This window comes from Myxocyprinus asiaticus, chromosome 3 (genome assembly GCF_019703515.2).
Source record: "Myxocyprinus asiaticus isolate MX2 ecotype Aquarium Trade chromosome 3, UBuf_Myxa_2, whole genome shotgun sequence".
NCBI lineage: Eukaryota > Metazoa > Chordata > Actinopteri > Cypriniformes > Catostomidae > Myxocyprinus > Myxocyprinus asiaticus.
The window spans coordinates 38,748,553-38,771,627 of NC_059346.1; the positions used below are offsets into that span (position 1 = coordinate 38,748,553).

The 23,075-nt window shown below is 35.6% G+C and overlaps 3 protein-coding genes across 4 annotated transcripts in view; all 3 read left to right on the forward strand.

The window, feature by feature from the left end:
• LOC127424699 (doublesex- and mab-3-related transcription factor 1-like) overlaps nucleotides 1-4,199 on the forward strand; it is a 52,292-nt gene extending 48,093 nt beyond the window's left edge. Inside the window, exon 5 of the mRNA XM_051670101.1 lies at nucleotides 3,320-4,199. Coding sequence (XP_051526061.1) covers nucleotides 3,320-3,465 — 146 coding nt within the window. The 3' untranslated portion in view covers nucleotides 3,466-4,199. The remainder of the gene's footprint in view (nucleotides 1-3,319) is intronic.
• A 5,321-nt stretch (nucleotides 4,200-9,520) lies between these two features.
• LOC127424643 (doublesex- and mab-3-related transcription factor 3a-like) lies at nucleotides 9,521-12,664 on the forward strand. The gene is made up of 2 exons (XM_051670002.1): nucleotides 9,521-10,106; nucleotides 11,473-12,664. Exons 1-2 carry the CDS (start codon nucleotides 9,725-9,727, stop codon nucleotides 12,438-12,440), a joined length of 1,350 nt encoding a protein of 449 aa, XP_051525962.1. The 5' UTR covers nucleotides 9,521-9,724; the 3' UTR covers nucleotides 12,441-12,664.
• A 5,959-nt stretch (nucleotides 12,665-18,623) lies between these two features.
• On the forward strand, nucleotides 18,624-21,784 carry LOC127424621 (doublesex- and mab-3-related transcription factor 2-like). Of its 2 annotated transcripts, XM_051669983.1 has the most exons (5): nucleotides 18,624-18,828; nucleotides 19,114-19,494; nucleotides 19,855-19,957; nucleotides 20,518-20,894; nucleotides 20,997-21,784. In XM_051669983.1, exons 2-5 carry the CDS (start codon nucleotides 19,150-19,152, stop codon nucleotides 21,606-21,608), a joined length of 1,437 nt encoding a protein of 478 aa, XP_051525943.1. In that variant the 5' UTR covers nucleotides 18,624-18,828; nucleotides 19,114-19,149; the 3' UTR covers nucleotides 21,609-21,784. The 2 variants fall into 2 exon arrangements, with proteins under 2 accessions (XP_051525943.1, XP_051525938.1); XM_051669978.1 differs by having other exon boundaries at nucleotides 20,518-21,784.
• Nucleotides 21,785-23,075: the final 1,291 nt, after the last annotated feature.

A 23,075-nucleotide genomic window follows, 5' to 3' on the forward strand; every position in this document is an offset into this window, starting at 1 on the left:
TGCTTAATGTAATTAAATTCATGAATTTTCAAGTGTTGCTTATGTGTCAATTCATTTTGGAGCCACAGTATATATTAAAAAGTAAAAGAGAGCCATTTACTTGTTTCATTATTATTAGGTTTTATCTGCATATTTAAAGCTGATGTGTGTAATTGTGTTGATGTTAAATTTCTTTCTCATATTCCAGTTTAAAGAAAAGCCATTTCATCTGTATCACTGTGGCGCTCTCAAAACATTCCTCTGTTTTATTGAGTGGCCCATCTAGCCCGACCCAGCAGGATTACCTCAACCTTGGGGCGGCATTATCTGTTTGTACAACCAATGAGAGACGGGGGTGGGGGGTTCTGTAATCTGTTAGAAAACAGGGATTATTTTTGCAATTCCATTTGGTGATGCTAGAGGTGCAAAAATTATACACTTCAGCTTTAAAAGTCTGATTGTCTTTATTATACAGTGTTCTGTGGGCAGTCTAACATTAGTCTATATTAAGTAGTAATACAATGATAATCAAAGGCAATGAAGCCATGACACAGAACACTTCCACTCGCTGAACAGCCCCTCGGGAGATTTACCATCCCTACAAACGACCCGTCCACTCAACCGCAAGATCTGCCCTTTAATTACACCATAGATTTTCTCTTGATGAACTCCCTCAGAATTAACACTGCCAGGGCTAATTCCAACCCCTCCTCTTTCACCCTCTCACAGTGTATTATTGTTGTACAAAGAGCACCGCCGCAGTTTAGCTACACAAACATTAGTATTAATGATTGGCCAGTTTGGAATCGGTGACAAACTGCGGGCGGAGTGCAAAGTTTTGTGGCCTGAAACCAATCAGGAAGTTAATGAGGAGAAAAATGACTCCTTTTCGCCATAGCCCCTTAATTACCTCCACGCAAGAGCAGCGCGAGGGAGAGAGAGACGATGAGGAGATGCAGATGAAAAGAAGGGAGGGCAAATAAGGGATGAGAGGCACAGGAAGAGCCTTTATGTTCCTTTTCTTGGGTTATGAAGGTCAAAAAAACAGCTGAACAGGATTTGTGCATCTTAACCCTCCCAACACTCGTAACTTTGATAGACTCTGGAGAGACTGTAATGTATTAGCTTCACATGCACATTGACAGGAGTAGTCACCTGGCTCGATGCGCAAACCATGATCCGTGTTTCTAGAGAATGATAACAGTTTGTGCCGCTAGTGTTTCTGTTTTACAAGTAATTAAATTAGTCATGAACCTGTACAAAAGCATATAGATTAGGCTCTGTTAAAAGTGTAACATTATAAATGTCAGAGTATTTATTTGAAGTTAAAGATGCTTTTGAATGTGAATGTAGATTCTAGTGACAGACCATTTTCTCTAATTATATTTACATCACCGTATTTTCCAGAATATATGTCGCAGGGTTTGTCATCCGAAAGGTCCTGTGACTGACTTCAGTCAAACACACAACACACCAAAATAGGGTTGTATGAAATTTCAGGCATATTTCAGAAATATCCTTGATCAACAGTTAAAGGTATAGTTCACCTAAATATGAAAATTCTTTCATCATTTACTCACCCTCATGCCATCCCAGATGTGTATGACTTTTTTCTGCTGAACACAAGTGAAGATTTTTAGAAAAATATTTCAGCTTTGTAGGTCCATACAATGAAAGTGAATGGGTACCAAATTTTTAAAGATCCAAAAGGACTTAAAGGCAGCATAAAAGTAATCCATACAACTCCAGTGGCTAAATCCATTCATCCAATCTTCAGAGGCAATATGATAGATATGGGTGAGAAACAGATCAATATTTAAGTCCTTTTTTTTACTATAAAGCTCCACTTTCACTTTCACATTTTTCTTCTTTTGTTTTTGGCATTCACATTCTTCTTTCATCTTCAATTCACTTTCTTCTTTCTTCTTGAATATCGCCACCTACTGGGCAGGAAGGAGAATTTATAGTAAAAAAAGACCTGTTTTTCACACACACACACACACACACGCACACACACCTATCACATCACTTCTTAAGAAATAGATTTAAATTTTATGGATTACTTTTACGCTGCCTTTATGTGCTTTTTGGAGCTTCAAAATTTTTATACCCTTTCACTTGCTTTGTGAAAACCTACAGAGCTGAAATAATCTTCTAAAAATATTTGTATTCCGCAGAAGGAAGTCACACATCCGGGATGGCATGAAGGTGAGTAAATCTTGAGAGAATTTTACTTTTTGGGTGAACTATCCCTTTAATGAATAAAATACATGAGCGATTTTCACGAAACCTGTCAAGAAAATGGCCTGGTCCTATTTTACTCCAAAACCAAAAGAAGCAAATGAGAAAATGAGAGTTATGCACATTTTTTACCCCCTAATTCTCATTATTGTAATTTTTTAAAAAAATGATGGTCATTGTTATGATATTCTCATTACCGCAATATGAAAAAAAATGATATATTATTTAAATTGTATTTAAAATAAGTATTTATACATCATAGTATTACTCCCTTTATACTGCCTTTAATTTTCACTGTTTTTAATTTTAAAAAAATCATTGTACAACAGCATCTTTTTGACTATAATTCAGTTAAAAAATGAATGTTTTACGCGATGAATGAAAATGAATGGCTTAGTTATCGTGTATTTCCATGAAACAAACAGACTACTGTACTTCAAGCAGATGCTCTCAATTAAAACAATCCCAAAATGCAATGTGATATGATGCATAGATCTTGAGATAATCACTGTGAAGTGACTTGACATGCAACTTTATTTCTGGAAAATATGCTAATATCATGCCAAGTAAGTGCTATGCTTTAGTTATTTATTTGTACAGTAGATAGACTGTCAGATATTGGAGAAAATTGGCACGGGTGAGACATTACTTATCCTGCACTATTTGCTCAATAGCAGTTTGCTTGGTCAGCAGTCTATCTGGTTCAATACATGAATCTGCAGGTTGAGTGAGTTTAGCCAAAGTAGCCAGAACTTACTGCAGTGTGAGATTCAGAAAATGGACCAATGTCTTTGATGTAATGTTGTAAGCTGACAGCACTGTTCCCAAGGTTAATTGATGATGTTTGGTTTGACTGGAGAAGCTGATTATCTCAAGATAAGAAATGCATTCAACAGCAGAAGGACTTTTTGTCCTTTTCAAAGATTCAGCTAGTTCAAACCTTTGGGTGAAAATTGTAACTTTTTATATTTATACTAACGAGCTTTTAAACACAGCTGTCCCAAAAAAGTATACTTAAGGACACTTAAGAGATTCATTTTGAACAGTATATCTATAATTAGCAAAAACTAGTTGACGTGTCATGACCCATCTATTTCAGCTTTTTCTGATGGAGCGCAAGACTCCAGTTTGGCCTCAATGTCCATCCCCTCATTGACCAACACAGAGAACAAGCTGGAGTGTGAGAGCAGCTCAGAGTCTGGAACCTTCTCTGTGGAGTCCATCATAGAGGGAGCAACCAAATAAAAGACCCTCATCTGCACCACACTGAGCTATCTTCATTCCACAACAACAATATTTCCATTTTTAAACATTTTTAGTTTTGACAATATTTTGTCTTCATGAATTGAGGCATTTCTGTTATTTTCAACTAAAAGTATAATGAAGCAAAATAGTCAAACTGATCAGGTTGATCAGTGTGGTCCCTTTCAAATTTTCAGGGCATTTCTTTGAGATAGTCAAATATAATAGTTACATTTCAGTCGTTGTTTCTCAAAGAGAAATATCCCAATAAACTTTGAAGATCAGATATGCAGTAGTTAGTATGTTGTTCTATCAATATATTTTTACAGTTGGATTGCTTCAGCTTGTTTACTTTAATGCTGACAAAAATTCATACAGTTCAAACCAAATGTAATCCAGATTGGTCAACAATTCCCTAGCAGAACTCCTAAGAGAAAAATGGCATGGCAGAACAATTTATTGTCATACCAGTTGGAGCTCAGCATTGCGGTCATTGATTTTGTGTAAACCCAACCACTGTACTTTGCTGGTGTAATGGTGAGTTCTTGTTCACCATCATGTTACAAATATTTTTTTGATTGTTATCATTATAAAACAATGCAACCACTAATTTGCAATCATTGTGTGTTTATATGCTCTCATGTTCAGTGGAAATAAAATTGTTATTGATGACTGACTTTCACGTGGCTTGGCTGTTGGGAACACAATATAAAACCCAAAATGAAAATTACTTGTATTTTCTTTGCTCTGCACCCTGAAAACATTCATTCGATTCAGCCCCATCTGCTGTAATCAATAACCTGACCATCTTGGTTTTTTTTTTATTTTTATTAAATGCACTTACTCTTAATTTCATCCCCCAGTGGTTTTAGTGAGAAGAATGTGGAGTTACCTATATGGCTTTGACATTATAAATCACTTCTGGAGAGCAGATTGTACAGCAGTATCGATTGATCCTGATATATCACAGAAATTTACTGTCACTTCTGTTTTCAATTAAAGATACAATCAGTCAGATAATGACTTAATTGGATTTTACAGAAGATTGAGTTTTATTGTCCCGTGCTTTATGAGTTTAGTTAAGGAAGGCCGCTTTATCATAGGCTGTCAGCACTGGGCTCAAGCGTGCTGCCGTGTCCTTCTGTTGCTTCTCCAGCTGTGTTCCTGCGACAGCCTGAAAAGTGTCTGTGGATTTGTTTTCCTTGAGCTGCTATTGTGCCATCAATCATGACCGCTGCATGAAAGATAAAGCCGCTCCTGTCCCAAAGTCTCCATGCATACTGGAGGTGCTAGAACTGCATTTGCTTAAGTCAGAAGTTTTCAATTTAAGAGTGGAAGAGATCATCATAAAAGTGTTTGATGACCATTCGGTCTGAAACAAGGCCCAGTTTAATCTGTAATAATATATTTTTTTTTAATCGAATGCAGTTTATTTTGTGACTCTGTAAAGACATTAAAAAAGATTATGGGACAGTGAAAGAAGCACAGAAATTGCACAGATTAATAAGAACTTGACACTCAATCAGATCTGTGGAGAACATGTGGGTGGGTGGCTGTTATGAACAAGTATACACTATTATGTATTTTGCAATGGGTTGCGCAACTTATTGTTTCCCAGACCACATCATTTACCTACAGTAACACTAATGCCAACATTAACGTTGTTGCATTGTACTACACGTTTAACAACCTGTTTGGTTGCAAACAAATACTCAAATGCTTGAGTGCAGTGATATCGTTGTTACATATTAGTTGCCAACGTGTCAATGTGACAGAAGGACATCTATAATTAGTTTATGTATTCAATCTTTTAGAATGTAAGCCAGCACACCATCAATTAAAGTCTGATTACCCATTTAGTCCATGCCCAACTATGTCAATGTGTGATAAAGCACCTGACCTACATGCGAATGTAATGAACATGAAACCCTTTTTCCCAAACACAGAAAATAAATTGCAAAATGAGTCTTGTGAATTGGATAAGAAGCTGTGAATTACTTTTTCTTTTTCTTTTTTTCTTTTTTTTTTTTTTACTTGTTCTAACTTGGTACTTGGTTGCAAACTGTAGTTGAACTTAAATTAATCAGGACCCATTAAAGTAGATTGTGGTGTGAATTATTCTTTTTTTTTTTTTTTTTTTTTTTTGGTACGTTTTCTGTGCACATTGGAATGGAGAGGGTGTGGCTGGGTGGTCCAGTCCCATCAAAGTCTCAGTTATTTGAGTGCCCTTGGAGGAAATAACCAGGCATTTCACTGGACAGATGTCCCATCATTACTCACAACACTGCAACTATTGGCTGCCTGTCAGTGAGCTCAATGAAAGAGCAGCCCACTGGGCTTGATAGACAGTTCACTTTACAGATTCAGCATTTAGTCTATACATAATTATCACGATGAACCTGAATCAAATTTGTAGCAATACAAGTACAACATTTTTTTTTATTATTTTTTTTTGCTTGTCTTTAAGTGGCAAACAGTTACATTAATGTATAGCATTGAATGTAATATTTGTAAAAGATTCCCACAGAGCTCAGTTAATGGAGAGCATAACTAAGCTGAATGCAAAAAGTTTAGGTGCTATATGTAATATTTTTACTGTACTAAATCATAAAATGACCATAATATGTCATTAGAGAATTAGGAAACATGCTAAGTTGAAATACTGGCTTCTCTGATAACAATGCTACATCCAGTATACATCCATTCCGGGCCTGAACTTCTGTATATGTTTTGGCCTGTGTGATCCCGCCCACTCCCCACTCACTAATAGTATTTCAACACCGCCGGGTTACCAGATTTGAACAAGTTTAAAGGCAAACAACACTGTGAGCTGCAGCCATGGAAGCCAGCAAATGAACTGGATCAGAGATAACAGATTCCACCCAACCTAAAAAGCCTCGCCATCCGTCTAAAAACCACCATGACAAGAGGCGTAGTAAAACAAGGATAAATATTGGATATGCCTTTGGAAGATGGAGACAGCTTAAAGCCCAGAAATCCTTTAAAACTTTCTGGCAACCTGCATGAGCTTCGAGTCTGGGATGGGGCAGACAACTCTCCAATATTTTGAATTTTGACTGCAGTACCCATTTCAAACACTTGTTGTCAATCATTCATTTAGCACCTTTAATTTTATTTTTATTGTATTTTTTTGTATTATTTATTTATTTTTTATATTATGTAAAATTTCTATCAAATCTATTTTTTTTATTAATATCAAATCTGTCTATTATTAATAAATTGCTATTATTAATAGCATTCATTCAGAAGCACATTATCTATCTATCTATATATATATATATATATTTATATATATATATATAGTACTGTGCAAAAGTTTTAGGCACTTGGGGAAAATGTTTCATAGTGTGTATGTCTTCAAAAATAATGCCATAAACAGTTTTCATTTATCAATTAATGTCATACAAAGTCCAGTAAACATAAAAAAAGCTAAATCAATATTCGGTGTGACCACCTTTGCCTTTAAAACAGCACCAATTCTCCTAGGTACACCTGGACACAGTTTTTCTTAAAAAATATAGCTGAAAATATAAATAACCATCTTAAGACAAATGTTTTTGTGAAACATCTTATGTGCTTAAGACTTCTGCACAGTACTGTATATATATATATATATATATATATATATATATATATATATACACACACACACACACACACAGTATGAATTAACTATGTGCTTTTTGTGCAACTTGTAGGGAGTAAAAATATTGTGACTGGTTTAGCTGGTGGAACTTAGACTTGGGACATTTACTGGCTTAATGATGTCCTAAGTTCAGTATAAAACAGCTTTTAGGCTACACACAAATAAACCAGTCTAATACTGCTAAAGTCTACTTAGCCCTCACTGCATATCCAGATCATGAGAAAACTTTTTTATACCACACTTTCATATCACCTTTCTACCACTAGAAATTAAACACCATGACTTTTCTTTATGTAAATAGTTCTATTTTAGCCAAATTTGACAAACATTATGAATGGTATCAATTTGACCCCACATAAGAATGTACACATGGTGTGTCCACCAACTTTCTTTCCCATGTTCATCAGCAATCTGAATAATACAGTACTAACAATATACTATAGTTTATGTGCTCTCAGCAGAACGCACAACAGTGTTGAAAAATTGTCATGCAGTTCTAAATGATCAAATAGACAGAAAAAAATCAAATGCCATATACAGTATTTAATTGGTTATGTACAGTAACCAACATTATACGTTGTAGAATGTATTTGAACAATATCTCACAATATTTACAGGCTGCCAGGTTTATCTTTCACTGGGGAAATTGATACTTTTTATTTGATTCCAATGGTTACAATATAGTAAAATTATTTTTTCCCCAGCTTTTGTTGCTTTCTAAAGGGATCATCTAAATATAGGCTTCTAAACAGCTTACATTGTCTCTAAATCAGTTGTTCATCCTTTCCATTGTTAAACTCATTTTGAAATTGTCTCAAGTATTTACTCAAATTAAGAGCTTTTGTCCCTTTTAACACCCTCAGCAAACTGATGGTATTCCCTGTTATATCTCATGGTATTGGATTAGGAAACAGGATGTTTAGTAGACGGAATGGCATACAGTTGTTGTTTATTATTATTATTATTCTTTGTTATTAACTTTGATTACTAATCAGTGCCAGAAAATTGTATTTCGCATAGTCTCAAGAAATAGCGTAAGATATTCAAGCACAAGTTTCTCCTGTTTGTTTATTACTATTTTTGTCACTCGCCCCATATTGTATCAATGCCTATTTTTGTATTTGTTTTAGATTGATCAATTAATACCAGCTCCATTTCGCTTTGTGTTTAAAAATATGTTTGCTATTGATGTCCAATGATTAACCTTGATTTTTTTTGTATTTTTTTTGTATTTTTTTTTTCGTGGAGAGTAGATATTAGTTTTATGTTTGTTTTGTTTTTGTTGTTTTTTTACACCAGTGTTGTTGTGAAACATGAATAACTGTATTAGCATTTCTGCTGTCCTCGCACTCCACTTGGTGTGATTTTCCCTCGCCATGCATGCACATTGCAGGCTGCATCGTCACCTTGAAACTTCATCTGCTCTTTTCCAATTAAAAGCTTAATAGCCCTGGAAACGGAGTTCATGTGGTGAAGTTTACCGTAGCCCACAGTTCTCAAAGTTTTGCTGCAGGGATCCCATTACGTGCTTGAATAAACCCATTTAGGAACAGAAACGGGACTCGAGGGTGCCCGGTGTTGAGTTTCACTGGACTTTAAGAGCGATGGGCATCATTTTAAGAAAGGTGTGCTGCTATTTACACCGCACATCGTGCGCCAAATTGAGTTAAAATCGCATTTCATTTCAAGTCTGTGTGAGTTTACTGTGTGCGCAAAACTAATAGGCCTGTTTAATGCAGATGACATTCCCCAGTTAACCTGATTCAATTAATTTTCTAATCTTTCCATCACTCGTTTTGGTACCAGTCAAAAGCATATGGCTTAATTAACTCTTACGGCATGTCACACTATTCAACATTTCTCATGGGAATAAGTTAAGAGCTCATTCAAATGCAAACCAGCATGTTATTGTCGCCTGTGTTTAATTCGGATTCACAGCGTGTGGTTCAAATAAATACCAAAGTGGTTTCAGGATTTTTGTGAAAAGCTCACAGCAGTCATGTAAAATCTGTTCTACATTCCCTGTTCATTCTTGAAATTGCTGCGTTCGTAAGAGCCTCTCAATACTGTGCTGAGAAATTGGCGGAAAAGGTCCAATTTCAAACGAGTGAAAAACTCTTTAATAAGCCATTTGTATTATGATTCTTTTAGATTTATCGCAATTATAATGTCATATAAAATTACACAGCGAGATACAGAACGTTAAAAGCTGTAGACATAAGCACATTTTTCATTTTAAATGTATAAAGATTGCTAAAAGTATTAAAATGTTGCATCAATAATGTTATTTAAAAAAAAAAAAAAAAGAAGTTATACATCCTCCCTCCATTCAGCTCCAGAGCAATCTAAACTACCTGTGGCAGTGATGTTAGAAGTTACTCGTTTCCATTAGTGCGTGTCAGGTGGTCTGATGCACTTCTTTATTGCGAGGGGAAAGGTGGATCCTCATCTTATAGAGTCAACACCTCTCATAACGAGTGTAGCGAGCTGCAGAGGGGCTTGATCTCTTGACTGTATACTTGACAGCACTCTTCCTCTACACCTGATCTGATGCACTTGCGTCTCTGGAAACGAGCGTCCCATTTGACTTGAGAAATGAATGGCTACGGATCACCCTACCTCTACATGGGGGGCCCGGTGTCCCAACCGAGAGCGCCCCTCCAGAGGACGCCCAAGTGTGCCCGCTGCAGGAACCACGGGGTGCTCTCCTGGCTGAAAGGGCACAAGCGTTACTGCCGCTTCAAGGACTGCACTTGTGAGAAATGTATTCTTATAATCGAGCGACAGCGCGTCATGGCGGCTCAGGTGGCTCTGAGACGGCAGCAGGCGAACGAGAGTTTGGAGAGTTTGATCCCGGAGTCTCTGAGGTCGCTGCCCGGCATCACGGTGGGGAGCGGAGAGCAGAGCGCGAATTCACGGACAAGTGACATCGACCTGCGCTGGAGCTCAGACACACTGACCCCTAAACCACCGCAAGGTAATGTTTTTCACATTACACATTTAAATATTATTAAAATATTTTGTTTAACAGATAAGCAACGTTCTTTCTTCTTCTACTAATTATTATTATTACCATTATTATTATTAAAAAATATCTGATAATTGTTGACGCAAAATATTTTAGATGCATGGCTATCGTAAATTTTCCATAAAAAATTGAAATAACAATATGTTCTTGTTTACAACAATAAACAGCCTACACTTCATTACCATAAAATATAACTAAATAAATTATAAATACTGCTTGCAATTGTTTAAGAAATAATTGTAATTATGATCAAAACAACTTGATAATTGCAGAATGCTGGCATTTTTTCCTGAAAACATATTTTTCTTGACAAAGGAAAAAAACAAAAACAGTAATCGGTAACAGTCCAAACTTTCTGTAATAATAATAATAACAGTAATGACAGTAATAATAAGAATAAATATAATTTAATTTAATAATAATAGCCTAATAATTATTATATAATTTATTATTATAATTATGTCTATAATTAATTTATTGTTTTTTATTAATTAAAAATATTATTTTATAGCTATTATTATACTTATAATATTTTATAATATATTGTTGTAGTTTCAGTAGGTCTAAGTGAAACAATCACAAACGTTTACTAGGACCTTCATAGCTTTTTTACATGCTATATATATATATATATATATATATATATATATATATATATAATTGATATATATCCCAAAGCTTTTCCTAAACTGTTAAGTTCTAATATCGCAATATTGTAAAAGACAATAAAGCAATTTAGAGCAGAACGCAACTCGCATTGGCTTTCCAAATGATAAACTTAGAAGTTTTGAAAAATGAGTGTTTTCTGCTATCGACAGAGCAAATCGCATGTGATGGGCTACTAATTTTGGAGGGAGGTGATGCTGAAATGTAAAGAAGGTCAAATCGAATGTGAAATGTTTTCAAACTAGGGGTAAATAGTTTCCAAAACTGTAGTGGGGGGAAATCGAAGAGATTTTCCAGTGTCATTGAGTCAGCTTTTTTATGTGAACAGCTAATAAAGTCGACCATTATAAATCACCAGAGTGCTGACAGCTCAATTGCTTGGATGTTGCACTTCCCACCTGCAGAACTGGCCAGTGTTTGAGTATGAGTCAGAATTTTAGACTTACACTTGTGCTGTATACTTCAGCAAAGAAATGTCTGTGTAATGTCTGAAAGTAAGTGATACAAATTACAGTAGATTAAACACCTTACTGACAGGAGTATCTAATTATTTTGACAAAATTTCATGCAGCACATTTAATGTAACTTTGAAGCATTAATGTATTTTCACTCTTCGATAATAAACTCGACACTTGTGTGTGTCTTCTAGACCTAAATGAGGACATGTCTGGTGAGCAGTCCGGTGGAGAGAATGGTAGTAGTACCAGTGACAGAGAACCAGAGCCAGTCAGCTCCCCTGAGGAATCCAAACTTAACTTGTGCACCACTGACACCTCAGACTCGACTCCCCAGCTTGAGGAATCCCACTTTGGCCTGTCTAAAACCTGTACTGACCCAGAGCCCAAAGTTGACAACCCCAAATACACCACTGAGCCCAACCTCCTCATCGAAGGCCTCTCCGGTTCTGTATCTCTTCCTTTCAGCCTGAGAGCAAATCGTCCTCCATTGGAGGTTCTGAAGAAGATCTTCCCTGTCCACAAGCCTGCAGTCCTGGAGCTGATCCTGAAAGGCTGTGGTGGGGACCTGGTTGGAGCCATTGAGATCCTCCTCTCCAGCCGTTCCACAATGAAACCAGAAAAGCTCTTGTCTGAGAGCTCTGATGCCCTGGTTCTCCCCTCAAATAACCACCTCTTTGAGCATCCGCTAAGCTCTCATCCCATCTCCTCTTCCAAGTGGTCAGTTGGATCGGCCTTCCGTGTTCCAGATTCCCTGCGCTTTTCCTCGGACTCCACTTGTGGAGTTGTACCCGGCCCTCTTAGTGTGCCACTGCAGCATGGCTTCCCCCAGCCACCTCGATACCCCTTCATGCTGAGGAATTCGCTTAGCCGTGGGCAAGCTGGGCCCTTCTTGCACAATGATGTGACTCTTTGGAATACCATGACATTACAGCAACAGTATCAACTGCGCTCACAGTATGTCCCCCCATTCTCAGGCTCCACAGCCGGAGTGATCCGCAGCTCACCGCTCCTCACTAGCAGGCCGACTGAGGAGCATCGGATCAGCATCCAGGAGGAGAGCTGCCCTGTTATTACCAAACAGAGCATGTATGCTGCAGAGGACGAGTACGATGAAAGATCGGACTCCTCAGACTCCAGGATCCTGAATTCCTCCTCTTAACTTCTTCCAGATTCATCAGGAGGATGCAAAAAAGCACTGAAATATATTCCAAATGAGCTCTTAAAATGATGAAATGACTAAAGAGACATTGCTCTTATAGGATGAAAAGATCTACAGTGCATTACTATAGATATTGTATTTCTATCAGATCTGAGGTGGTTGTGCCAAGTTATTCATGTGTGGAAAAACAGTAGCTTCACTTTTTGAAAAAAAAAAAAAAAGAAGATCATTAAGGTACTGTTATTTGACCAAAAGTCGGAATAACTTAATATATTTGAGGAAAAATGATCTCTATTTCCACTTTGCATGAAATGTACTGTTAATAACAGTGTAATTTAGAAAAAAATCCAACTGTCCTGCATGTGAAAATATGGCAAATAAACCTTGTATGAACTATTGTTATTGTGGTTACCTGAAATAAATATAAAACACACACACACACACACACACACACAAACTTGTTTTTATATCATTGTGGGGACTCTCCATAGACTTCCATGCATTTTATGGATTTTATACAGATCTAACGATAATTTCTATCCCCTACCCATAAACCTAACCCTCACAGAAACCTTTCTGCATTTTTACATTTTCAAAAAAACATAGTTTAGTACGTTTAATAAGCCATTTCCCTCGGACCGCTGGCTGGGCCCCACAAGGTAGGTGATCTCAGGTTTTACTATCCTTGTGGGGACATTTGTTCCCCACAATGTAGTATAAACATGTACACACATACACACACACACACACACACATATATATATATATATATATATATATATATATATATATGTGTGTGTGTGTGTAAATATAATATAATATTATATATATATATATATATATATATATATATATATATATATATATATATATATATATATATATACATACATAATAAAAAATACAATTTGCATTAGCTAATAAAGTCAAATTAGTTATTCACAATATACAAACACAGGATATTATTTATAGCAGGTCTCTTTTTAAGGCCACCAAATAAAAAATCAAAGATCCAAAAAACTCCTTTGACATTTCGGTTTTAACCTTACATTTCTCTGGTGATTTCTAAAATAATAATTAAAAAAAATCATTTTTGGAGTAGCCTGCTCCACTCAATGCCGTAATAAAGTCGAAACGTCAACGTCTACACTTAATTCAACCTATTACAAATAGGAAACATCCTGTCGTCATCGTTCCCTTCGTTTTATTTAATACTAAAATCTGCTAAATAATGCAGAGGATCTAACAGTAAAACAATTCTCTTTGGCGCTGCAAAAACGGCAAATCTGTTCATTATAACGTAATGTAGGCTAATACGCATATAAAGGATCTTAACACTAACGAATATTTGTATAGGCCTATTTGGATCAAAATCTTTTCAAAGGGTAAATCATTTTTGTTTATCAATATAGATCATCTTAATCTTCAGGAAGAATGAAGCTTCACGAACTACCAAACAATCTAAATGAGAAGGGAAAAATTAACTAACTTTGCCATCTAGTGGTGCACTTTAACAACAAGAATTTAGTGACTAAGGCTATGTATTTAACTTTTATATTTATATAAAATAAAATATAGCCTACATAAATTAAAAAAATAAAAATAAAATTACTTTGATGCGTAACATGCACGCCTAACCTACTTTAGCCAACATGTTTAAATTGTATAAGGGAAAAATATAATCAAATAAGTGAAATAATTCATTGTAGTTTAGGGTAACTCAGAGTTATTTTTAAATATTTTCCTCTACTACTCTAACTTTTTAAGTTTAAAACTCTGATATATCATGAATAATTTGTCAAAAAAAAAAATAAATAAATAAAATGATTATGGAAAAGTCATGAAGACCCTTAGAAGTCTCGAGTTAAAGTGCTTCATGAGCAAGAATGCCCCCACTGAGAACATCAATAATGACTCAACACTGTCACCTTGTGGTTACACAAAAGAAGGTCGGTAACACTTTACAATAAGGTTCCATTTGTTAACATTAGTTAACATGAACTAACAATGAACTAACAACACTTATATAGCATTTATTAATCTTGGTAAATGTTTTAAAATAAAAAGTTGTATTTGTTAACATTAGTTAATGCACTATAAGCTAACAGAAACTACAAAGAACAATTGTGTTAACTAAATTTACTAACATTAATAAATACTGTATACAATATAGTATTATTTGTTTATTCATGATACCTAATGCATTAACTAATGTTAACAAATGGAACCTTATTGTAGTGTTACCAGAAATTCTTTGAAAGTTCTGCTATAATTTGCATAATCCGCGTGCCCCAATTGGAGCTTCAGTATGCCAGAGGTATTTTATGGCTATCGCAAACAGAACATTATGTTTGCATGCTTATGACCAGTAACAACCAAGACACTAATAATAATAATAAGAAAAATAAGAAAGAAAAAAAAAAAAAGATGCCCACTACGATCATAAAGATGATGAAACCGTGCCATTGATAATCATCTGATCAGCCATGTTTAAGAACCTTACCTACAATACAATAGCATCCTAGTGTTTTTTTTTTTTTTTTTTTTTAAGTTTTCGTTTCCTAATGTCTCAGTGGTGAGTGTACAGGTGTTGCAGTTCAATTGAACACTTCTGTTGACTTAACAGAGAGACAGCTTTTAATGCTGACATTTGAATTTGTGCCTCTAAGTCAACAAGGCCCTGAGTTTACACGTCTACATCAACTGGACTGACAAATTATGACTGGTTAAGTACTCAGCAGGTTGCACGTGCTGACGATCCATCAAGCGTCTTCAAATGCTAATTAACATAACAGGGATCCAGTGAACTCACAAATCTCTTGTCTCTACACTCCGATCATGTTACCTTGCACTGCACTGTTTAGGGCGTATCACATGTGTGTAACATGTGATACGCCCTAAACCCAAACCAGAAACTAGGGCGTGATTGGTTTGTCTCTGACTATCATTGGACGTGTCTGAGGGCATTTTGTCTAGTCTATTATTATAATGAATATCACGTGCCTTCATTTTAACATCCTACATGTTATCTTACAATTACTTTTAAGCTCCTTAGATACCCAAACAAACTAATTAACAAATATGCCATATTCATACATGGTAAAATAACGGAATGCAAAAGAATTGATATGGTTAAAAAAAAAAAAAAAACACACACACACTTTTATGTTGATAACTCCCATTTCTAAACAATAAAGACACCCAGCTTTGTCTCCGTTTGGTGTTGTAATATATTTTTAGAGGAAGGGAAAATAGAAGATCAAAGCATACCTCATGGGGAAATTGCACCCTGGGTAGCAGTTGGATTTGCTAGCCATACTTGCTAATAAATTAAAGGGAAGAAGGGCGAGTGGCAAAGCTGCACCTGCACAGCAAACATCTTCACCACATGTGAGTGACAGAGGCATATAGGGACAAGACCAGACAGACAACTAACCCAAATCACTCTAAAAAATACCGAACTGGTATGGAGTGAAAATGTGTTACTAAATCATATGACGCTATTTTCTCTAGGCCTAATATAAAATGTAAGGATACTTTCTAAATATTTTATTATTATTATTTTTTTAATTATTATTATTATTATTATTATTATTATTATTATTATTATTGGTATTAATTAATGATGGAGCAACATAATTAGTTTGGAAAGAAATAATAACGGAAGGTTGTTTTGATTAAAATTCATAAAAAATAAAAATAAAAGAATCATTAAAAAAAAGTGGTGAGGGAGCCTTTTACCCCACACTTGAGATAAAAGGCCCACAGATATCATGTAAATATAGGGACAATATAGTTTGGGCAAAATTAGTCAACTTGGGCAAACCCTTTTGAGACAGCAAGATGCCTTTTTTGAGTAACAAATTAAGATAATACTTATTTAAAAAAACAACAACAACAAAAACACTTCAGAAAACGGTAAACCATTTTCTGTTTTTGTCAGTCACATTTGGCATTTCAGAACATCTGAAGTATTCTACAAACAAATGAATCTCCATTGTGATTGGATCAGTCAATGTGAGCCCATTTGATCATTTTTCATAACAAATCTATTCGGCCAATTAAGAAACACAGAAGGAAAAATTAATAATAATAAAAAAAATAAAAAAAAAGTGTTTTATGGGGGCCTTAAGCCTTTGCAACAGGAGGCTTTTGACCCAATCTTTTGACTTATTAGACAGTTATCACATTGTTTTTTTTTTTTTTTTTTTTTGACTGAAAATAAATGTGATAATTTCAGGGATTCTCATTAGCTACATAAATTTGCAACATTTTAAAATAATTAAATATTAGATCAAATGACCTCAAAATCAAACTTTAGACATTGCACACAATGATCTCCTGGATTTGCAGTGTATAGTGACAAACAGGTTTTAAAGAAAGTGCTGTGGTAGTTTTTGTTGCTGTTTAGTGTTTTAGGAGAGAATAAAATCAGAAGTGCCTTTAGTCCCGTTGTATACAGTATGTTAGAGAACATGTGTCAGATGTGTCAATCTGGATTATTTCCATTCTTTTAACTCTTGAAATATAATAGGATATTAATTTGGTATTTTATTGAATATCTGTGAAGAAAAATGTAAAGCTTTGTATATATATTTTAACTGACCTAGGCTATATTCGTAAATGTTAACAATTCCAATGTTAATGATAGGCTACTATCTCATCTATAGGCCTGTGAGTGGCGATTATGACAATCTCCATCCTCCTCTCACTCAGTGTTTTTCTAATGTAACTGAACCTAATCTAACGCTCTGGATAAGAAAAGGCAGTGAAAATGGACAATTTTGTTGTTCAGTGAAGTCACGTCGCACAAGCTCATTCTCCCACATCCCGCACATGCTGCTGTCTGCAGAGCAAAACCCCGTGAACAGTAGCTGTCACATTCTTTATTGTCAGTTGATTTTACTGTGTTTTGAGAAACATCACACATGGTAGGTCGATCGAGACAAAGAGAATTGTGTTTTGTGTAGCCTTCCCACATGCTTAGTCAATGTTTTTTAAGTATCGCTTGTTGTGTCAACTGTCATATCACGATCAATCGATAGCTTAAAAACAGCCTGTAAATGCATCCCCGAAGCGTAGCGCATTGTCAAGCGCAGGATCCAAAAAGATGTCAATTGGTGTGACAAGAGATCTGATGTCTTGTTAACAGCCAAACTCAAACTCATTTATTAGACAAGCAGAATCATTCCATTATAAATCAGTTTCTCTGAACTGTAACTTTTTGAAAGAGTAGCCCATTTATACATTGTAGCACACTGTAAATTATTGTAAAAAATAAATAAATACAAATAATAATAATAATAATAAAAAGTTCAAACCATACCTCTGTGTTTTATGCGATTTTTGTATTGGCATTCCATTATTAGGCTATAAACATGTTACAATCACAATGTGGTCATTTATAAATAGCATGCACATAATCATGATCAACATATGAATTAACTTTTTTTTACACATTAATAGTGATATTTCAAAAAGTAAACAAACAAACAAACAAAAAAACACCTGTAAGGCAACGCTGTTAGGCGCATTTGAATAAAAATGAAAATCCATTGCCAACGTTTGCATTCACCAACTGTAATTTGAATAGTTTCAATTAGTGGTTACTTTAGCCACAGCAAGCACATTAACGAAATATTACAACGTAACTTGCAAATAGGGGTTTGTTATTTAAAATAGATAAATAAATAAAAAAATGAAAAGAATAATTATGTTAGCCAAAGGCATACAACTACAAGTGTGTATTGAGAGTAGCCTATTATTGCACTGAATATTCAGAGCTTTCTTTTTTTATTTATTTTTCACTAAGCATCTGTCAGCATGTCATTGTATTGTTTTTATTTTCTTTAATTAATGCATCACCATTAATGCATCACCTCAATGCAATTCATGAGCTGAGAAAATCATTTAATCTCATAATTATTAGCAATAGCCTAAATAAAGTTTACGGGTAGACATGGGAGTTTTAAACTGGTCGTATTGAACAACTGATCTCCCCGACTAATTGATAGTTTCCTCGAAATGTTTTATTTGTAACTTCACCCCATTAAGAACTTCGAGAAAGCGCCGTTCTGTCCTGATTGGCTCGCTGTGAATGGCGTTGCCTCATTGGCTGTGCCAGATTTGCTGCGCAGATCTTAGAGGAGGCGTCCCGGGAAGAAAGACTGAGAGAGGCTCTGATCACAGCACAGTGACAGATCAGGTAGTCTGAATGTTGTCTGCTGATGTAAATGGCGTGCTTTGACTTTCCTGGGCAATAAAGGCTTATTTCACCCTGGAGTAGTGCTTACTACAGCTGTGGGACAGCAGAAAATTCAGTTTCTACTCTTAAAAAAAAAAAAAAAACGGTTGGATTTCCATTCTGCTCTAGTGGTGCTTTGACAAGGTAAGTTTCTTGTATAAAGTCTCAAGGATCTATTTCTGTCTGCTTTAACCCTTAAAAATAGTTTTGTTGGTGTGACTTAACCAGAATCCAACCGGTTAATTTAGATGTTACCACGAAGTATTTTTAGGAAAACACGGGAATCGGATACATTTTCAACTATAGCATAATCTCGTTTTTTTTTTTTTTTTTTTTTTTTTTTAATGTATATCAGAGTGCATTCAAAATCTTCATTAGCTGGTTTTTAAAATAAGGTCCTAATGATGTGTTTGTTCGTCTTCTGGACAGCATCTATTTAAACGCGTCCTGAATAATTCGAAGAAAATGACGGATCTCTCTGGAACGGAGTTTGAGATCGACGTCGAGGGCCTAGAAACCGAGAGCGATGATCAAGCGGTGTTCAACACCATGGGCGCCGGAGAGAAAGACGCGGGGACCAAAGACGACGACAAACCCAGCCGCGTAAACCTCGGTTGTGGAGACCAGCGGAAGCTGAGCCGCACTCCGAAGTGCGCCCGGTGCAGGAACCACGGCGTGGTATCTTGTCTGAAGGGACACAAGAGATTCTGCCGATGGAGAGACTGCCAGTGCGCGAACTGTCTGCTGGTCGTGGAGAGACAGCGCGTAATGGCTGCGCAAGTGGCACTGCGAAGACAGCAAGCGACAGAGGTGGGTAGTACACCTAAACTAATGCATTACTCAAGACATTACCTCTCAGGCCTTGGTATTTCACTTCAGTCAATTTCAGTTAAAAAACAAAATCAAATCTTAATGCAAAATCTTAAGAAAATGAATGACAAATCATTGAGATATTAATAGTGAGAAGACAGACTTTTCTGAAGGTGTTCCGATTAAGGAATTGCTTTCAAAATAATAATTATTATTATAAAAAAAAAATTATGCCGTTTTATCTATCATTGATGATACATTGTAATGGATACAGTATATGGTTCATGAGCCTATTAATTGCTTCAACCCATATAAACTTGTCAAAAATGTCATGCAATTATGTATATAATATAATTTTAGGACAAGAAGGGGATATCTGGGAAGCAAATACCAGTGGAAAGACGAAATATCTATCAGAGACACATGCGTCCATCCACCATGCTGGCTAAAAGTATTTTAGAAGGTGGGTAAAGAAATAAAAACAATCACTCAGTGGCATGCACAAATTGAGAATTCCTCCCCACTAGATTCCTTTGATCTATCTGATCATTCACCCCTACTTTCCTTCTTTTTAAAACTAATTTTACCCCTCTTTTCTCCTCTTCTCTCAGCCTATCTTGGACTTCTGTCCATTTCAAATTAATTCTTTCGGTCCCTGTCTGGATATTTTCATGGTGTAAGCATCTCTCAATCACAGCACATGTTTAACAAAATTATTATACTGTATAAAATAATACATGTACACTTATTTATTTATTTTCAGACAATTGTTAAAATTTTTAATAAAAGTTATTCCTGACTTTGTTGATGTTCAAGTTATCCAAACACAGTTAAGAAAAGATTACAACACTGGACTGAAAACGTTATATATATATATATATATATATAGATATTTGCAAAAAAATAAAATAATAATTGTTAGTGGCAAAAAGCCACAATGTGCAATACCTGTGCCTGTTGTTATATATATAAATGCTGTCTGGGAATATATCATAGAATCTAACCAAATACTTCTTCTCACAGGATATCGTCCAGTGCAGACTGACCCATTTTTGGGAGCCAGTTCTGCTCTGCCCCCTCCTCTAAGTGACCGCATGAGGAAGAGACGAGCATTTGCCGACAAGGAGCTGGAGACCATCATGCTGGAACGAGAGTATAAAGAACAGGAGCTTCTCGAGTCCAGCCAATCAGCCTCTGCCCCATTCTTCCTCCCGGGCAGCATGGTGCATGCTGCTGAGTATAATTCCTACAAGACAGCCTTTTCTTCCTCCTCAGCCCCTTCTGCAGTTGAACCTTCTCCCAAGGATCTCTGCAGCTTCCTGCCGGGCTGTCTCGATCTCTCCCTACAGTATGCTGCCTCAGGTGGGACGACAGCAAACTTGGAGCTCATCTCCTCCAATGTGAGTGTAGCGACAACCTATCGCCAGTACCCGCTCTCACCTCGCTTTGTAATGTGGCCACGGGGCAGCAACAGTATTAATGATGCCCTATTATACCAGCAGTGTCTCCTAAATGCCACTGCAGTCCAGAACTTGAAACCTGGAGCTGTTTGGGATCCAAAGATGATGACCTCAACTGAGAGCCAACCACCTGAGCAGGAGGCTGCAGTGTCCAGGCTTGAGGGCTCTCGAGTGGCTCCAGAGCCATCTGACCACCAGCCAGGGCATGGGGAGGCTCAGACAGGACTTGGCCCGAACGGAAGTGCCCGTTCAGCCTTCTCACCTCCTAAGAGGGTCTATGGACAATCTTTTACAAATGTGCCCATACATCCAGGGTGCCATGAGCATGTGCTAAACAACATTAGCAAAGACACTGCCAAGCATACACTGTCTATGAAGCTCAACTCCTTCCATTCCCTCAAACAACGGACACTAAATGACAAAAATCCAGAGATGAATGGGCCGTACTGTAAGGAACTGTTGGAGGAAGCAGCGAAGAAGTTCAGGGAGGGTGCAGCCAAAGACACGGTTGGATTCAAAAACTCTGAAAGAGTGGTAAAGGACTTTATAGCAAAGCCACGGAGCACCAAGGTTACCCCAGGAGAGTCTCTATCATTCTCAGTGGAGGCCATATTAAAAAGACCCTCACTTTCTTTAAATCGGACATCCCAGTAAGACTTTTTGTTAAATAATCTCAAATGTACATGCTAATTTGGGTACTGTTTATATATTTATTCACACACATTTATGGAAATTGATAAAGTTGGCAGTGATCAGTAGTTTAGAGGCAAGATAGAACAATCATAGTAGTAATATAAGCAGCGTTTAAAACAATCTGTGCTGCTCTTTTGACACTGATATATATATATATATATATATATATATATATATATATATATATATATATATATATATATATATAAATAAATGTACATATTCCATATACAACAAGCATGTTGTACATTTTAATACATCATCATGTGTAGAGTATTTAAATGTAAATGTTAATTTTGCTACTTTCAAAAGTGTCAATAAAACCAATTTTTAAATACAATATTTTTAAATGTCCATATTCCTACCACATTTGTTATTGTGATATTATTTTGATAATTGACAATAATTGTGTTCTATTTATGTTCACTGAACTAGCATTGTAATCAAGATTCTAGAATTATAGAATAGAATATAGGTAATAGAATAGATAATCAAAGGAAAAATGAACATCTGAGCATCAATTTTATTATATATATATATATATATATATATATATATATATATATATATATATATATATATATATGTATATATATATATATGTGATGCAATGACTTGAACTAAGTTTCATTAAGCGTATAAAAAAGTATTGCCTAAATGTTAATAATTTTAACAATTATAGATTGCACAGAACAACATAATTTGTTCAGCTCTTTGATATTGCTACATTCTAGAGTAAAAGAAAATATTAGCAAAAACTGCAACAAGATAAATGTGATTCTAATTCAAGTTTTCATTTTTGCTGGCAATAGATGGCAAGGAGCCCTTTGTGTGCGTGACCGTTATATCGGGAACGTTTATGTTGGCCATCAAGTTGATAGAGTAACTGTGCATGGATCTAAAAGGACAAAGGATTCTATTTATTTACTATATGTGCAAATATGGAACACCTGCTCAAGACATTAGTTATGTCTTCATATATCACAGATCACAGTCATTGATTGAAACATGAGAGGTCTATAAATTGTGTATAGCTTTCACAACTCAAAATCTTTTTTTTTTACATTTATATTTTACTGACATCAGATTATACTGGGCTTTATATTAATATGGCAGTTGTATTCTGAATTGTATTCACATATTCAAAGAACAAAAATAGACCAGATAAAGGGAGAAAAGCAAAACAAGCAAACTTGCTTTACTACAATAAAGTGTGTGTTTAATTGCATTTTCCCATGTGAAATAAACCATTATTTTAGTATGAGCTACAAAATAACATTTCCAAGTTACATATGAAATTATTGTAAACTGGACCGAATAAATGTTAACAACAGAAGACTTTGAGACTATTAGATTAGTTTAAGCTCTCATTGTATAGTGCATTGGTTCAGATGGAATAATTTCTGGCTTCAAAAAATCAATGAATAG